We start from the raw sequence: 15,621 nt of genomic DNA on the forward strand, positions 1-15,621 counted from the left end.
ACTGCTTACCATGGTTAGAGAGAGAAGCTTAACTGCTTAATACTAGGAGCCCCTGACTGACCGGTTAGGTCCTTCCTATAACAAGTGCCAAAGGACAAGAGCAAACACTGGAAACCATCCACCCGTCTGCTCTGAAAAGCTGAGGTAGCTGATATTAAGGTGGCACTTCTGTCTCAAAATGAAAAAAAAAAAATACTGAAACCAGAAAAAAATATGCCATCTGCCTTTTAAGATCTTGATAAATATATAAAGAGACAAACAAAAATAAATTAAGTAAATGGTCCGATAACCAAATTCGATTATAAATTCGACCATAACTTTAAATGAATACATATAGCCTCAAGCAAAAGCACAATAATCAGATTGCAAGCAGTGAAATTTAGTTCAGATATCCAACTGAATGCTGCAAATGCTGCCTGTTGGCTTTACAGTATGAGGCACTGTGTGTTTGAGGCATTCCTGGAGCGCTATGTGGACCAGACTGGCAGACTGGGTAGTGATGAGTAACAGCTTACCGCAAAGGGGAAGAAGGGCTGGTGTGTGGGCCGCATGGGTGGGTCGTCTGTGTGTGTATAATCATGTGCACATACATGTGTTCGGAGAGCTGACAACAATTTTCCTCTCACTTCGTTCCGAACATGAATGAAAGCCGTTCCATCTCACGTGTTTATCGGCCTAAGATGTCCTCAAGTGGTGAAGCAGCAGAGTATCAGTGAGGTCACAGTGACATAGACGAAGCCTTCATTAGACGTCAGAGTTTCGGAGCGGAGAGAAGGTGGGCTCAAAAGGAGACAAGGACTTTCATTCACTGACTCCATGTGTCCTTATAGCGCTGTCTTTCAACGTGCACTTCTCACTCCTTCACCTCGGCTCCTCAGCTTCATCTGGATCTCTTTATTTACTCCTGAGAAAAACAAAAGCATACCTCCTCACCAATGAAACATTCATAATATTTAATCAAAAATATTACTGACTGAGTTGAAAACACTCCATACTGTGCATATCACCACCGTCAACATGACTTGTTGTCCACCTCAAAGCAGCCATTGGTCGTGGCATTGCTTGGTGGTGAGAGATGGACAGCCAGCATGCGGACACACAGCAGCCAGCCTGAGGGCTTTATTACACTGAGAGAGAGAGTGGAGAGCAATGATAAGACCCGGCCTTTACACAGGCTGATAAAGTGGGGCACACACACATCTCATGTGTGGCACACACACACATAAATACAGGCATGTATTTGTGAGAGATTAGTTTTAGTGCCAAGACCAAATGTTCAACCTTTATCACGAAAATTCATTAAAGCAGAAAGGTCAGAATAAAAATAGTTTCAATACCTGGGGCTGCGTTACAGATCCGGACTATCTTAGGTCTTAAGTTAAGATAGGAAAAGCATAAGATAGCATTTTTCCCAATCTGATATTATAGAAGCAAACTCTAAATAACTTGAGGAATCCTAATGTTATCTTATTTCAAATTATCCTGTCTCAGGGTAGAAAATCCTTAATACTCAATCCAGTATCACTTATCAGCTTTTATATCTGATACATCTGGTATCTCACAACTGTTAGTACTTTTCTTATCTCATCGAGCTAAACAATTGTTGTTTTGTTTTTTATTGAAACATACTGATACAGACATTGGAACATATACATAAACACCAATCGGTACTTAATTTGAAGACAAGTAAGTTAGAGGTTTTGTCAGCATCTGCAGAGAAATCCAAAGATGTTCTTTTTGGGAAACTTACAACAACACTAACTTGGGAAATAAAAGAGAGTGGTCTCCAGCGAATGAGAGTGAAAATTAGGACAGTTTAATTGTAATCCTAAAACTAGGAGTTTATTTAAGATTTTGGGGAGTTAGGATGCTTGTGTAATACATTTCTCCTATCTTATGTTAGGACAGGAACATTGACTGAGGAACTGTTAATCTGTAATTGTTTTTGTTTGTTTTTCCTAAAGCAGGTCCTAACTATAATTACCATGGTAACAAACAGTTAAGACAGGATCGTCATGTTAGGAAGTTTATGTAATGCGGCCCCTGGATGTTATTTAACAGTCACACTTGCAAAAATCTAATTCATCCACTATTTAAAAGATTGTAAAATATTATTATGGGATACTCAAGGTAAACCTTACTTACTTACTTACTGAATTACTCAAGAGTAAAAAATCCCCCTGCAATTGGTAAAGCCAATATTAAACTCACTGAAGAATTTCCCACATTTTTTGTCTGTCTACCCCCGGTGCTTCATCCACCCGTGTCTGTGGAAATGACTTCCGACTGAAGTTTCTGTCCAGTGTTTACCACCCAGTCCCACACCCACTCTCTTCCCATTGTCTCTCCTGTTGTCGGAGTCCAGCTGGGATCAGCACCCATTATGTTCTTTAAGACTCGTGCACGCAAAAAGACACAGTACACTGCAGGTAAGAGAACTTGCTTAGCACATACCCACATACACAAGATGAAGACACACACACATGCATGTAAATGAATATAAGTGTTATTATCTCCATTGACATGCATGAGTTAATTAAAAGAGATTTAATTTTGTGTGTTCTCCTGTGTGGTTATTTCCTCATGCTCCAGTTTAATAATGTTTTATAGATATGAAATTGCGGTGTACTGGATGCTCTAAATTGCCTGGATGCATCCCTGTTATCCCTGTGATGGTCTGGTTACTTAGTGTTTACACAACTGTTCAACCATTCATTGTTGGCTGGGATTGACTCCACCCATCTGATGACCTATAAAGGAATAAGTGGTAAACAATACAAAAAGATGCATAATGATTTGATTTAAACACATGGCATGAAAACACAACAGAAATATTTTTTAATTGAGTCTTGCGTGTATTTCACATACACAAATAGAAAAAGAAATGTGGTCATAACATCTTACACACTTAAAGAAATAAAATAAAAACATAATAGATAAGAAAAACACAAAAGACAAAACAGAAAATGCTAAAAGAAAATACTAAACTCTATATAGTGAAGATCCCATCTCCTTCAGCGATACATTTATCAAAGGTATATCCGTTTTTTTCTAGGATAGGGCTACCATCCTCTTGCAGGAGTCCAACTCAATTAAAGTTAACTGTTTTGAACTAACAGTTGATTTCTTCAGATATATGCAGAGTACACACAGTTTTACTTGGTGAGGCACCTTCACTCCAACAATCTCAGATATAGTCTAAACCACAGTTTTCCAATATTCTTGTTATTTTTGACTGTCCCATATACAGTGAAACAGAGTTCCCTTTCCTTCACATTGAATACAAGTGTCCAGCAGTTCTGTTTGACCAGGGTGCTGTAAGTTCTCATTCACAGTTTGTATTGAAATAGTTTCATTTTCATATTAATTGCTTGTTTTTGATTTTTAAGAAGGGCTTTTTTATTGTTGTTGTTTTGTTTTCTGGTGACAACGTATTTCTGAAGATTAACATTCATGTAAAGGTGCTCTATTTTCTGTACACCTTTGTCAGCCCAGATTCTGAAACTACCGTCTGTCCGCCTGCCCTGACATATGGATTGGCCCATATGGGGGAGAAGCGAGGCATATTCCTAATGTGGTGTTGTGTTTTATAGCAAATGTCAATAGTGTTTTTGAGAAAAGTGTTGAAACATCATCTGTAATGCAGTCAGCATGGACTGAAAGTATGTTCAACTCAAAAGGCTTGTGTTTACACTGACAGGGGATATGGACCTTTACACCCATCTAGTGGTTACTGGAACAAAGTGTTTGATATCTGCTGGAGTCAATACAAAGCAGCATTTGCATTCTTTCTCTTATATGCAGGCCATGTCCTGTACAATATAATGCAATAGCCCCATATACATCAATCAGCCATTCTCCGTTGCAACTGAAAACTGCAGAAGAAGAGAGGACAAGTTAAGCTGAGGTCTGTATTAAATCATAAGTAATACAGACCTGACAACAACTATATGATGAACATATTAGAAACGGGGATCATGTATGGGTTGGTGTAACAACATTAGAGGGAAAATCCACCACTAAAACAGCTTATCTATTAATGTTGGATGGTAAGGACATTATTGTTAAATAAAAACATCTGTCTTCATAAACTGATAGTCAGAACATCAAAACATAACAGTGTCATCTTCTTATGTCTGAGCATTTACAATGAATTCAGGTATTATTTGCAAATTATCTGAATGTATAGAGCTTCTGGCTATAAATCAGAAAATTAGCCCATATCAGAGTAAAATCACCACGGGTACTGTCATGTCCCATTATCCACTTCACTTACTGTCTCTCTCTCATGTTTACCAAAATGGTAAAACATATGGGGTGTATATAAACATTTGCATAAAGCAGATTTCAGGATGATTATTTTGAACATTCCTGCACAAACTGGACAGCTCTTTCATTTAAAAAACAGTTATATTGTACATTATCTTTTATTATTTTTATAGTATTTTTCATGTGTTATTGACACGTCTATTTCTATTTGTGCCTCTTGACTTGCATTATTTGCTTTTATCTTAATTTACATTTTTCTAGTACTATATGCACCAATATGCCAAATCAAATTCCTTGGATGTGAACCCCAATACTGATTCTGAACTGCCAGATCCACCATGACTGGAGCAAACATGATAGCAACAGACCGTGGCTATGATCATACACACCCCACTACAGTAGATGCCAGCATACACTTTCAATGTTGTATTGCGGTCCGCCACAAATACACAACGAAGAAGAAGAAGAAGAAGAGCGGAACCAAGTAGTGTCACTTCTTGTTTCTACCGGTTTACAGAGAAGGCGTACAGGCGGTTTGCTTCAAAACATTATGGCGTCGAGAAGAACTACAACAGTGCCAAGTAGTTTTAAAAGTACCTCCACCGACGCTAAAAGGTAGTTTTTGTCGTTTTTTGAATGACTGTCTTGCATTTTGCAGATTTGTTGCCAATTTCATTGTATGTAAATTTTAGGTAACGTTAAACATGGACCAGTCACGCGCTGCCGCTTCAGTTAACAAGCTATAAATTATTTTATTTAGCGCTAACTTCATCATTTTACACGGCTGGACAATACATACGGCTAATAAGTACGCTATGAAAGCAATACATGTACACGTTTTTATATTCTTGTGAACTGTACCAATAGTATTAGTTTAACGGTAGGTAAGCTAACATTATAAATTAGCTCCGGGGTGTGTCTATTAGCTTATCCACTAGCTTAACAAAAGGTTAAAATAAATAAATAACAGCTACGTTTTTGTCGTTTTCAGCTCGAAAAGTGGGAGTAATGCTAACAAAGCCAATAACAGTGGAACTGGGAAGAAGAATGTCAAACGTAAGTATTTGCTTAAGTTCACATAGGATGGGGTACCTGAGTCTGTACGTAATGAATCGACAGTTTAAGTATTGCTGTTACTTAACAGTCATGAGCACTTCGTCTCAAATTATATGTCCAGTGATTATCTTGCACTTCAAAATAACCTAAATCCGCTTGAATTGTGCTGATTATATAATATTACATTGGTAAGATGTTTTTTCAGCAAGTGTAGTTAAAACACTAAACCATTCCTCCAGTTACAATCCAACTATTTTCTGTCCATCCATGTACTCACTCAAACTGATGTTATATGATATAGTATAGTTATTAGATAGTTTTGTGCTGCCACCCTCAAGACTTTGTACTTATAATATTTAACTTGTCTATTTAATATCTCAAATGCCTTTGCAAGAAGGTTGTTGACAGACATCTTTTGTAAATTCTTCCTTCGTAGCTGATGTGAGACATGCGCAGATATAATACATTGAATCGGGTTTAACTGATTTTCATCGGTTTCTTTTTCAATTTCTTTGCTTCTTTCTTTGTTATTATCTCCATCATTCATCAGCGACTGGGACTATTGTCAAGTCGCGATATATGCAGGCTGCTGAAAAGACATCTCTTTCAAAGGTAATGCTATTTTTTTGTTCTTTTTTTCTGTTTTCGTGCAACATATTCTGTTGGACAACAACAAACAATTGTTTTCTGGAGTATTCGATCAGTTGTGTGGTCTATAAAATGTAAGACAATTTAAATGTCCTGTTTTGTCAGTTCAGAACCCAAATATATTTGGTTAAATATCATGAAACAGAGAAAAGCAGGAAATCTCCATATTAAAGAGGCTGAAAGCAGTATTTCCTGCCATTTTTGTATTAAAATTGCTAGAACAATTGCTTGATTAAGAATCAGTGATGATTTTTCTGTTAGTTGACTGACTGATTGGTTATCTAATCATTGAAGCTCTAATATTAATAACTAATATATTATATACTAGATGTTGCTACTTAGGATATGGGCCTAATTTACAAACATTCAGCGAATTTTTTAAATGATTAGTTAATCATAATATCATTGCCTCCCTTTTGTCTGTACAAGTGTCTTCATTTTTCTTTGTATGTTTTTAGCTCATTTTTGATGTTACACATTTGTATCTCCTTGCGCCCCAACAGAGTAACTCACTGACCGAGTCCATTGCTTTGCCACCGAGGCCTGCCTCACCCAAACCCAGTGGTGTCAGGCCAAAGGTGGGCACTCCCCCAAGACGCTCAGTGGCTCCACAGGCTCTAGCAGCATGTAAGATCTTTTTAGTAACTTTTTTCCCCTGTGTTCTTACTGAGCCAGTAATATTGTTTAAAACAAAATTCTGACTAACTTTTGCATATTGTCGTATTATCTTCCCTAAAGCAATGATTTCACGTGAAACTGAGCCATCACTACTTGGGAAAAGTATTCTGCAGTCCACTTTCTCAGATGGACACTGCTTTCGACCCGATTTTGATATTTCAGTCATTAAAGGTAAACTGATTTAAAGCTTTAAAATGCTGGGATCTATTTACAAATAAGATCATCCTTTGACAGCATTTCTATCTGTCTCTTTAAGATAAAACAGTAATTGAAAATGCCGTTGAACCTGAGAGAGATCCAGAGACTGAGAAGCGCCTCATTGAGATGCAAACATTCCTACTGGCATACCTCACAGCAAAGGTGAGCCCGTCTTCTGGTGTATTTGATATGCTGAAAACTGCTTTCAGTGTATCCGCTTTGTTAAATCAGTGGTAGAGAAGTTTTAATTAAAACTCTTAAAGTAGATTTTAGTGACTTATCCTCTGTGTTCTGTGGGTAATAACATCTCATTATGCTATGCTATGCTCCATCTCTTGTATGTTTGACTGAAGATGGAGAGCAATACTGCAAAGCTCAAGGCTGAAGCAGAAGCAAGGATCCTCCGGGAGAGGGAGGAAGAAGAGGTGCTGCATTATGAGGTCCATGAGAAGAAGCGTCAGTACCTCCTCATGGACAAGGAAAGGCACATGAATGAGAGGCTGGATTTGCAGGTCAGGAAATAACCTCCTTTATTGTGACCTTTTTTAATATGAGGCCTGTGTTTAAGTGTTTTTGCATGCATGAAATGGCTAAATGAAAGAAGAACATGAATTTTCTTTTTGTTCCCAGTTGATTGTAGAGTGTCACCTCCTTACCAAGTCGCAAGAAACGGCTAAATATTGAACCCAGTGCAGAAGTGTCTTGTGGCTAGAAATCATGAAGTTTCATATGAAAGACTTGTTAAAGTAGCCAGAGTTACTTCTTAAAGTAGCCAGCAAAATAATTAGTGTTCAGCAGCTTTCTTTAGCACATAGCCAGCTCTGCTGTTCACCCACTCTCAGAGGAATTCATTCCTCTCCCCTCTGGGCAGAGATACAGATCCCCCAGAGTAAAACACAATGGAATTAAATTCTCCCTTGTTCCAAGTGCAATAAATGAGCTTAATTTGCACTGAACCTTGACTGCACTGCTCAGCAGCACTTTATTGTTGCTGCCACCCCAATGGTTTGATACTTTTAACAGATAAATCTTTTTTATTTGTTTGTTTCTCTGTGACTGTTGTGATTAATGTCCCATGTCCTCTTGTATGTTGTGTTTTTGTCCTCTACTGTGAATTAAATATCCCTTCAAGGGACAATAAAACTGAACTCAGCTATAATGTACATTTGAAATATGTAATTCTGTATGTCATAGTATCATAACACAAAACTGAGACATTTATTCCTGGAGACGCTTTGGTACTCTTGCAAACTCATACTCCATTGAGACCTTTTGAGTCACATGTGTGCTGGTTGATAATCAGTTAAAACAGCTGTTGAATATTCTGGTTTAAATGTTTTTTGACCAGTATTTAAAAAAGTTTTTAAAAAATTGTGCACTTTCTGTTGGTGTGTCAGATAGTATGAGTACATGATTTAATCCTATTATCTCATCATAATATTGTCATTTTCCATCAGATTGCTGCGCTGACTCCTATGGCAGAAGCTGCCACGCAGCTCACAACAGACTACAAGTCTTTTGCCTCAGCTATCGACACCACCCGTCATGAGCTGCCTGTCAAGAACTTCTACATTGACGGAGACCGAAGGGAATTTCTAGGTTACTGTTGCTAGTTTAAATTTACCTTAAATAAAATTTTCAATCCTAAATGAATTATTTTATTTATTAAACACTAAATGACTGTATTTTTGCTGGAACTTAAGGTAAATGTTATAATAATCATATCCAACTATCCATTTCCATCTATTTTAGATAAAGCTGAGGCTTGCCTTAAGGAGAGTGAGAAGTTGTTGATGGAGTGCACAGAGGGGGATCATAAGGACAACAGCACTTCTCTAGAGTGCCTCAGGGACATGAAAACGACATCAAAGAACATCAGTCAGCAGCTATCAAGGTAGGCACACGCTACTGAAAACTTATCTTGAAATTTGTTGATATTGTGAATATATAGTGTGCTTTGTTTTACCTTTTTTTAAATGTATTCTTCATTTGCTCTTTCCCAGTCTTCTACAGATAGAGATATTAGATATATAATAGTTTAATAGAGATAATTATATTGTATTTCAGCACGAGAGTTAACTCTTTCTCTTGGGAAAAATAAAAATGCATCCTGACTCTGACCACATTGCACTTGTACTCAAACTTTGGCGTTTTCCATTTTTCTAGCACATTTTCAGAGCTACTGGAGCTTACATCGTTGGTATGCCGCCACACAGTCCATGTCCAGCAGTCTGCAGAGGAGGAACAACTTGGCACAGCAAGAACTCAGGAGCTTTACTGCCCCAAACAGTGAAGGTTTATCACACAGCATGGGATACACAGTACATGCACTTTGGATACCCCTCCACCCCAGATTTACCCCAGTTTGGATATATTTGTGCCATTTGCGTCTCGTTTTTGTGTAAACTGTCTGCTGTCTTTTTAACTCTATAATGGAATATTGTAAATGTTGAATAATGACTGATACTGTTTTCTAGATGTAATATTGTTAATAAACTAGAACAAAAAAACAAACAATGAAACTGTAAATGAAATCAACGTGGGCATTTTGAAGCAACAATATGCAAAAGGAAGGTTTTCTAGTTTTATGTTGTGTTAAAGGGACAGTTCATCTCAAAATCTAAAATGCATTTTCTTCCTCCTCCCTGTAGTGCTTTTATCCTTCTAGAGTTTTTTTGGTTTTTTTCGGAGATATCACTTGTACAGACTTCTCTTGAATATAATTGAACTAGACATGTGACTCGTGGTGCTAAAAAAGTGCAAAAAAAATACATTTGAAAAGCTCAACATCAATGTCTCGTTCCAGAAATCACAAAAACCATGACCCAATTACTCAAGACAATCCACACACCATGTTGTGAGTAGTTTCCTGTAGGGACTATTTTCTTTCTATGTTCTGCCAACTTTATCATCATGCAGAGGGAAGCATGCCTCTACTCATACCATACTGTCAGGAGCACAAGCCTCTCGCCCATGAGTAGATGCATACTTCCATCCGGCAGTGATATGATTGGCAGCAGGTATCCCTAGGGTTGGTATCTCCAAGACCAGACAACTTACACCAAAACAATCTAGATGGATAACTGTCGCTACAGGTAGGAGGAAAAATATTTATTTTTGATTTTGGGGTTCAACGACCTATTTGAGTACAGCTGCTGGATCTTACTTTTTTGGAAAACACATGAATGAGCACAGATGTATGAGTCAGAGAGCATGGTTGAGGTTAGATGCATGTTAGATTTATGTACACTTAAAAGAAAACAATCACAAATAAATCTGAAGCAGTGTTTTAAGTTTTTAGGTTTTATGAATGTTTTCTTTATCCTTAGTTAGTGCCTCTTGTATGTTACAATTAAATGTAATATGAGCTGTACAAACTATATAACTGTAATTTTATACATGTTGAGAAATAGTGAATCAATACTATAGGTTACATAATTGAATTCAAAGGTCCAGCCTGAAAGTGTATGTGATCCATGCCGTCTGATACCGGATGTGACGTTACATCAAAACAACAAAGACACATTTTTATTGGCTGATGTTGGAAAGTGACGACCGGTCTTTTCTGAAAGGCCAATGAACCGCAGGAGACAGCCTCGTCGCATGTGAGTAAACGGGGTTTATTTAAACTATTTTAACCATTTCGCAGGAGAAAGAAGTTTTTTGATGTATGTTAAGAGATTATTTAGCGTAACTTTCGCATTGTTCGACAGTAGAAACGTCTTTGGCGTGTAAACTGTCTTTGTTAGCCAGCTAACCGCCTTAGCTAGCTAAGTTAGCCTGGTAGTCACTACTGATGTTAGCTACTCACAGCTAGCTGTTACCAGGTTAGTATGTTGTAGATGTTATCAGTTAATAACAAGTGGTAAAACACAGCTGTTTTATCCTTTGCTGCTTAACTAAAATACAACGAACAAAATTGAAGAGCTCAGATTGAGCTAGCATGATAGCTACTTAAACTTCTTGTGTAAATTGAGTTTTACAAAAGTAGATTAAATGCAACTAACTTAGAAGATTGATAGGTAGGGTTACATGCATAAATGTGAAAATAACCATGTCTCTTGATGTGTCAATGAAATACAAAATACTTGAGATAAGAATAGGAGGTTAAGAAAAGGTGAGCTGGCATACTTGTGTGTTATACAAATAAACATAACTCTAAAGTAAGGTTTTCAAACTCATATTGGCTTTCTTTTTGTTTTTATCACAAACATACTTTGTTACACTGAAAGGAATGCAAACAGCCATTTCTAAAGCCCAGATTTTTAATATTCGCTATGTAGCCATGCATTGGACAAACTCTGGAACTCTTTTGTCACTTTGAGTAAGTAATACCCCTGTTGAAAATGGCTAGCTGAGCATTGTTGGTTTTGTTTGTGCTTTTGTCAAACACCACAGAGTTTGTGGTTAAACAGTGTAGCTTTGTCATGTGGCTGATCAATGTTTTGGGTTTGTGTTGCCACATTGCCTCCTGGGTGTCCTTCACGTTTGCTTTGTCCCTCAAAGCACTTTGTAAACTCTGTTTTTAAAAGGTGTTATATAAATAAAGTTGTTATTATTAATAAATGTCACTTGTTAACATGTTAATCAAATCTGCCATGTGACTACTGAGAGAGAAACATTGAACATGCTGTTCTTTTCTGGACATAGACCCTCAGCGAATTGCAATATGCAGTTCTTCAGAAATGCATTCAATACATTTTTTTAATAGAATTAAATGAAATAACATTGTGGGCTGGATCCTGTAGTAATTTTGACATTATGTAGTGGGCCAGCAGAAGAGAGGGAGAGAGGGGCTGGCAGTTTGAGACCTGTGTGTTTCTTATCAGACTACATTTCCAGCTAATTTCCAACCTGTTTCCCTCAAGCAGCTCTCACTCTCAGAGGAGGGATGCACCAGCAGAAGGAAACTGGAGACAGAGGAATGAGGAGCAATGGCGAGGCCAAGGCAAAGCACAGGTGAGAAAGGTGGAGGAGCATCAAGAACATCAGCAGCAGGGGAAAGAAATAGTCCCCAGGGGAGTCTGTCAGACCATGTGCCCTGTTCGTGAGCTGCAGGACCGTGAGGCACAGAATCGGCTTCACCGCTTTGAGATGTTAGGAGGCACGGAAAGAGATCGCCTGCCCAGGGGAGACCCCCTGCGTGCAGTCAAGGAATATTCCAGACCAGCAGCTGGGAAAGACTCAACAAATCCCACTGACCTCCGTCCACCTGCTGTGTTGCTGAAAACCGTGTGTTACCTTATTGATGACATCGCTGCCTCCCCACATCTGCATCCTTGGACAGAGGCTAGTAGTATTTACACATTTTCTTGAGTCAACCAATTTTACTATTAATTTAAATTTTGTGAAGAAAGAAATGTATGAAGGGAATTGTTTACTTAAAATTGAAACTTTTGGCATTATCCACACATCCTGCTGACACATCAGTTAGGTTGTATTTTACTGCAACACACAGACAGTTAGCCTGAACAGCTTCATGTAAGCCTCCAAAACAAAGTAGATGTCCGTGAGGCTATTTTTTAGAGTACCAAAAGAGCCCAAAATCATGATATAGGCACTTTTAAATAGCATAGACTGTGTTAGACTGCTTATTAACAAATTCACAAAACTTTCAGTGACCAGTCGCCATAGAATTCACTTAAATATCTTTTGGAAAAACAAAAAGTAAGGTGAAACATTAGGCTGAACTAGGCTGAAGCCTAATTTGTTACTAGCCCAGCAAGAACATTGTTGAAATTGCAATTAGAAATACATAAAAACCAAAAATCCTCACAGCACACTGTGTATCGTCTTCCAGGTGTACAGCTTTGTCTTTGATCGGCTGCGTGGTGTGAAGCAGGACATGATCATCCAGAGGGTGTCTGGGTCGAACTGTGTGGCCATTTTGGAACGGACAGTGCGTTTTCTCATCTATGCCTCTTTTCGGCTTTGTGGCGAGCCTCTGCGGCTCTATGACCCACAGATTAATGACACACACCTACAGGAGAACCTGAGTTGGCTGTTGGATTGCTATGCAACTGAAACAGGACCGCATCCCAACCAGGAAGAGTTCCAGGCTCTTGGTTTGCTGTACAACTTGGGTGGGTTACCGTGCTTAATGGCTTAATACTTTAAAAAGTTTTTGCTTGTATATATTTACATGCAGTCCCGTGCATCATAAATTATGTACACATATGTAATAGTTGAGGTTTATCTAAACGGACTGTAGATGCATAGATCTGATTAAAAGGTTCTCTAGTCCCTGAATAAGTTATCATTGTCAACAAAGAGTCAGTGGTTTTCACTGGGAAAGGAGCAATTTTGTTAATATCATACTTAAAGGTAGGCAAACTGAGTCTGAATTTTATCTGTAGCTTTTTCTGCTCTCAACATATTAAACATTTCTGAGTTGGTTCACCTAAAAGTTGTTCTGGCGCCATGATTTGGATCATTTCTTCATGCTTGCTTTCTCTTTACAGGTTCAGCTCGTGCTGCGCAGCACATCATGGAGCTCCCTGAACGGCTACGCAGCTCTCCTGCTATCACACTCGCTCTTTCCATCAACAGAGCTTTTGTGGAGCGAAACCCTGTTTATCTGCTTCGATTGGCTCGGAGGTTGAACTTCCTGCAGAGCTGTGCTCTACACCGTCACATAGTGGCATGTCGTAGAGATCTGCTGCTAATATACAGCCATGGATACAGTAGCCGCAATTGTCGCTTTCCTCTCGACAAACTGGCTCAACTGTTGTCCTTAGACATTTCGCTCACAGCCCAACTCTGTCAGGCGTATGGAGTGGAGGTTAACCAGGAAAAGCAAGTAGTTTTCTCCAAGGCTGCTTTCACTGAACCTGCACAAGGGATGCTGTCCTGCAAACTGTATCATGACATCGTGGCTGAAAAACAGAAAGACCTCACTGTTGAGAACATCATTCACGGTTGTGCCTGAGACAAATAAAACAATTGAATCAGTAATACAAGCAATCTGATGCTCTGTTGGTATTCATAGGGAAATTCTGTTTGCTCCTGTTCCCCACAGTGAGCAGCTGGCAGGAACTTCAAGTCTTGTTTTAGGACACATCAACAGGGAAGCTTTTTTGCTGTTAAGTGAATTCATCTTTCTATTGTTTTTATCTTGTTTTTGGATTTGAGCGTCATGGCTTTCCTCTAAGATGCTCAATGCCAGTGTTTTTACCAATGTTCATGTTCAACACAAGGGTCAAGGTTGTTGTCAAGCTATGGGTCTGCCATAGTTAACCTCGCCTTTTACATCATATTAGCTCTGGTTTTTGAACTGGTTCCGTTGAGGATTCTTGAAACTTTGGTGCTATCTCATGAACCAGCCAATGTTAACACCAGATTTGAGAGTTGTAATCAAGGATGTCATCAACAGTGGGCATAGCACAGTGCACATGGACTTGTAGAATATGACACACCCATGTGGTTTTCCAAGGAAAAACCTGCAATTTTATTTTCGGTGGAAATGCTCAGAGACATTCAAAATTGTGTGTGTGAACCGGAATGGGATGGGCTCCATGTTGCTGGAAAAGACCTGTGAAAGGCTGGACTAAAAAAAAAAAGTTCCCTCTTAGTTCTGAATATGCTCATCCATCCTCCTTACACATGTGGTGCCTGGATTACTTTCAAGATGTGAATTACTTCAATATTGTTGCTGGTTATGTTGATACTGTTGAAATATTATGTTAAAGGGACTTTTCTTGTGGATGTCCAGTTAGCATTGAGGGCAAATGTAGTCACTTGAAGCAATAAATTTGACAGTACATGCTATATGGACTGAGAAACCAGGGTTTTTGTGCTGCAAAATGTTTTTTTTGTCCAGCATACATTAATATCACAATGATGTAGTTGGTGTTAAGGATTAACTAAAAGCTTTTTCAGCTTAGATTCTTATTCTCCACCTCAGTGTAGCCAGTGTGCATGCTAGATGAGTATTTTGTTACTGGATGCTGTGTTTTGGCCAACAAAATAATAGCTTTAGGCTAAATACATGGGCATCAGAAGCTTGTGCACAGTGCATCCTGGTACATGCAGGCAATGCTGGTATGGCTCCGCTAGCAGGAGAACTCCGCTTTGTCAGCCAATATAGCACGCACTGAAGACTTTATTGCTTCAACTGACTACATTTACCATCAATACTGACTGGACATTGACGTGACAAGGCCAGATTTTCCCTTTTAAGTGAATTCATCTGTTTACGCAAACTTCTTATTGAGTTTGAGAGTAGGGTCTTCTTGTAGGATGCCCAACACCAATGTGTTTTACCAGTGAAATGCTTTAGATTATACATTTCAACACAAGAGGCTGAACTCAGAAACAAGTTTCTTCTTTGTTCTGGAAGTTCCTTTTCATCCTTATCATGCACTTGCTGCCTGAATTACTTAAAGATGTGAAATGCTTTTGAATTGCTACTGGTTATGTTAATACTGTTTAAATGTTAATGCCATTTCACATTTTTGTGAAGTACTTTAGAAAACCTGCTGGAAACTCTGCTGTGTGACAGTCCTCATTTTTTCTTATCAATGCAGTACCTCAGAACCATTTCAATAAATTTTGTTACTTAAAAATAAATGTCTGGTCAGTCGTTTTTACTCAGACTTTGTTGCATCTACGCTCATTTACCACTTGAGGGCAGCATTTATCTGTACAGGGCATCGACGCACGCCAACAACTACAAAAATAAGTGACTAAAATTTAGTTAATCCTTCTTCGCCTCCTCTGTTGCGCTGTTTTATAAATTGTATATCCCACTTTTAGCAGTCTTGTGACGTTTTT

At 38.5% G+C, this 15,621-nt stretch overlaps 2 protein-coding genes across 2 annotated transcripts; both read left to right on the forward strand.

Moving 5' to 3' along the window:
* The first annotated feature begins 4,762 nt into the window (after positions 1 to 4,762).
* On the forward strand, positions 4,763 to 9,528 carry haus8 (HAUS augmin like complex subunit 8). The gene is made up of 10 exons (XM_084723059.1): positions 4,763 to 4,884; positions 5,261 to 5,325; positions 5,876 to 5,937; positions 6,477 to 6,600; positions 6,712 to 6,822; positions 6,908 to 7,011; positions 7,203 to 7,361; positions 8,307 to 8,448; positions 8,602 to 8,743; positions 9,016 to 9,528. Exons 1-10 carry the CDS (start codon positions 4,820 to 4,822, stop codon positions 9,140 to 9,142), a joined length of 1,101 nt encoding a protein of 366 aa, XP_084579185.1. The 5' UTR covers positions 4,763 to 4,819; the 3' UTR covers positions 9,143 to 9,528.
* A 746-nt stretch (positions 9,529 to 10,274) lies between these two features.
* sac3d1 (SAC3 domain containing 1) lies at positions 10,275 to 15,417 on the forward strand. The gene is made up of 4 exons (XM_084723058.1): positions 10,275 to 10,454; positions 11,721 to 12,138; positions 12,650 to 12,932; positions 13,311 to 15,417. The coding sequence occupies exons 1-4, from the start codon at positions 10,426 to 10,428 to the stop codon at positions 13,775 to 13,777; spliced, it is 1,197 nt and encodes a 398-aa protein (XP_084579184.1). The 5' UTR covers positions 10,275 to 10,425; the 3' UTR covers positions 13,778 to 15,417.
* Positions 15,418 to 15,621: the final 204 nt, after the last annotated feature.

The sequence above is a fragment of the Lutjanus erythropterus genome, chromosome 7 (assembly GCF_056507025.1).
Source record: "Lutjanus erythropterus isolate fLutEry1 chromosome 7, fLutEry1.hap2, whole genome shotgun sequence".
In the NCBI taxonomy this organism is placed as follows: domain Eukaryota; kingdom Metazoa; phylum Chordata; class Actinopteri; order Lutjaniformes; family Lutjanidae; genus Lutjanus; species Lutjanus erythropterus.

What these genes read in the sequence shown, in the direction of transcription:
- haus8 (XM_084723059.1), top strand. Translation starts at nt 4,820, where the DNA reads ATGGCGTCGAGAAGAACTACAACAGTGCCAAGTAGTTTTAAAAGTACC. An exon ending in TCCACAGGCTCTAGCAGCAT is followed by an intron (nt 6,601 to 6,711) that starts GTAAGATCTTTT and finishes TCTTCCCTAAAG; the next exon opens with CAATGATTTCACGTGAAACT. An exon ending in TGGCATACCTCACAGCAAAG is followed by an intron (nt 7,012 to 7,202) that starts GTGAGCCCGTCT and finishes GTTTGACTGAAG; the next exon opens with ATGGAGAGCAATACTGCAAA.
- sac3d1 (XM_084723058.1), top strand. Translation starts at nt 10,426, where the DNA reads ATGAACCGCAGGAGACAGCCTCGTCGCAT. An exon ending in AGGAGACAGCCTCGTCGCAT is followed by an intron (nt 10,455 to 11,720) that starts GTGAGTAAACGG and finishes TCCCTCAAGCAG; the next exon opens with CTCTCACTCTCAGAGGAGGG. An exon ending in ATCTGCATCCTTGGACAGAG is followed by an intron (nt 12,139 to 12,649) that starts GCTAGTAGTATT and finishes ATCGTCTTCCAG; the next exon opens with GTGTACAGCTTTGTCTTTGA.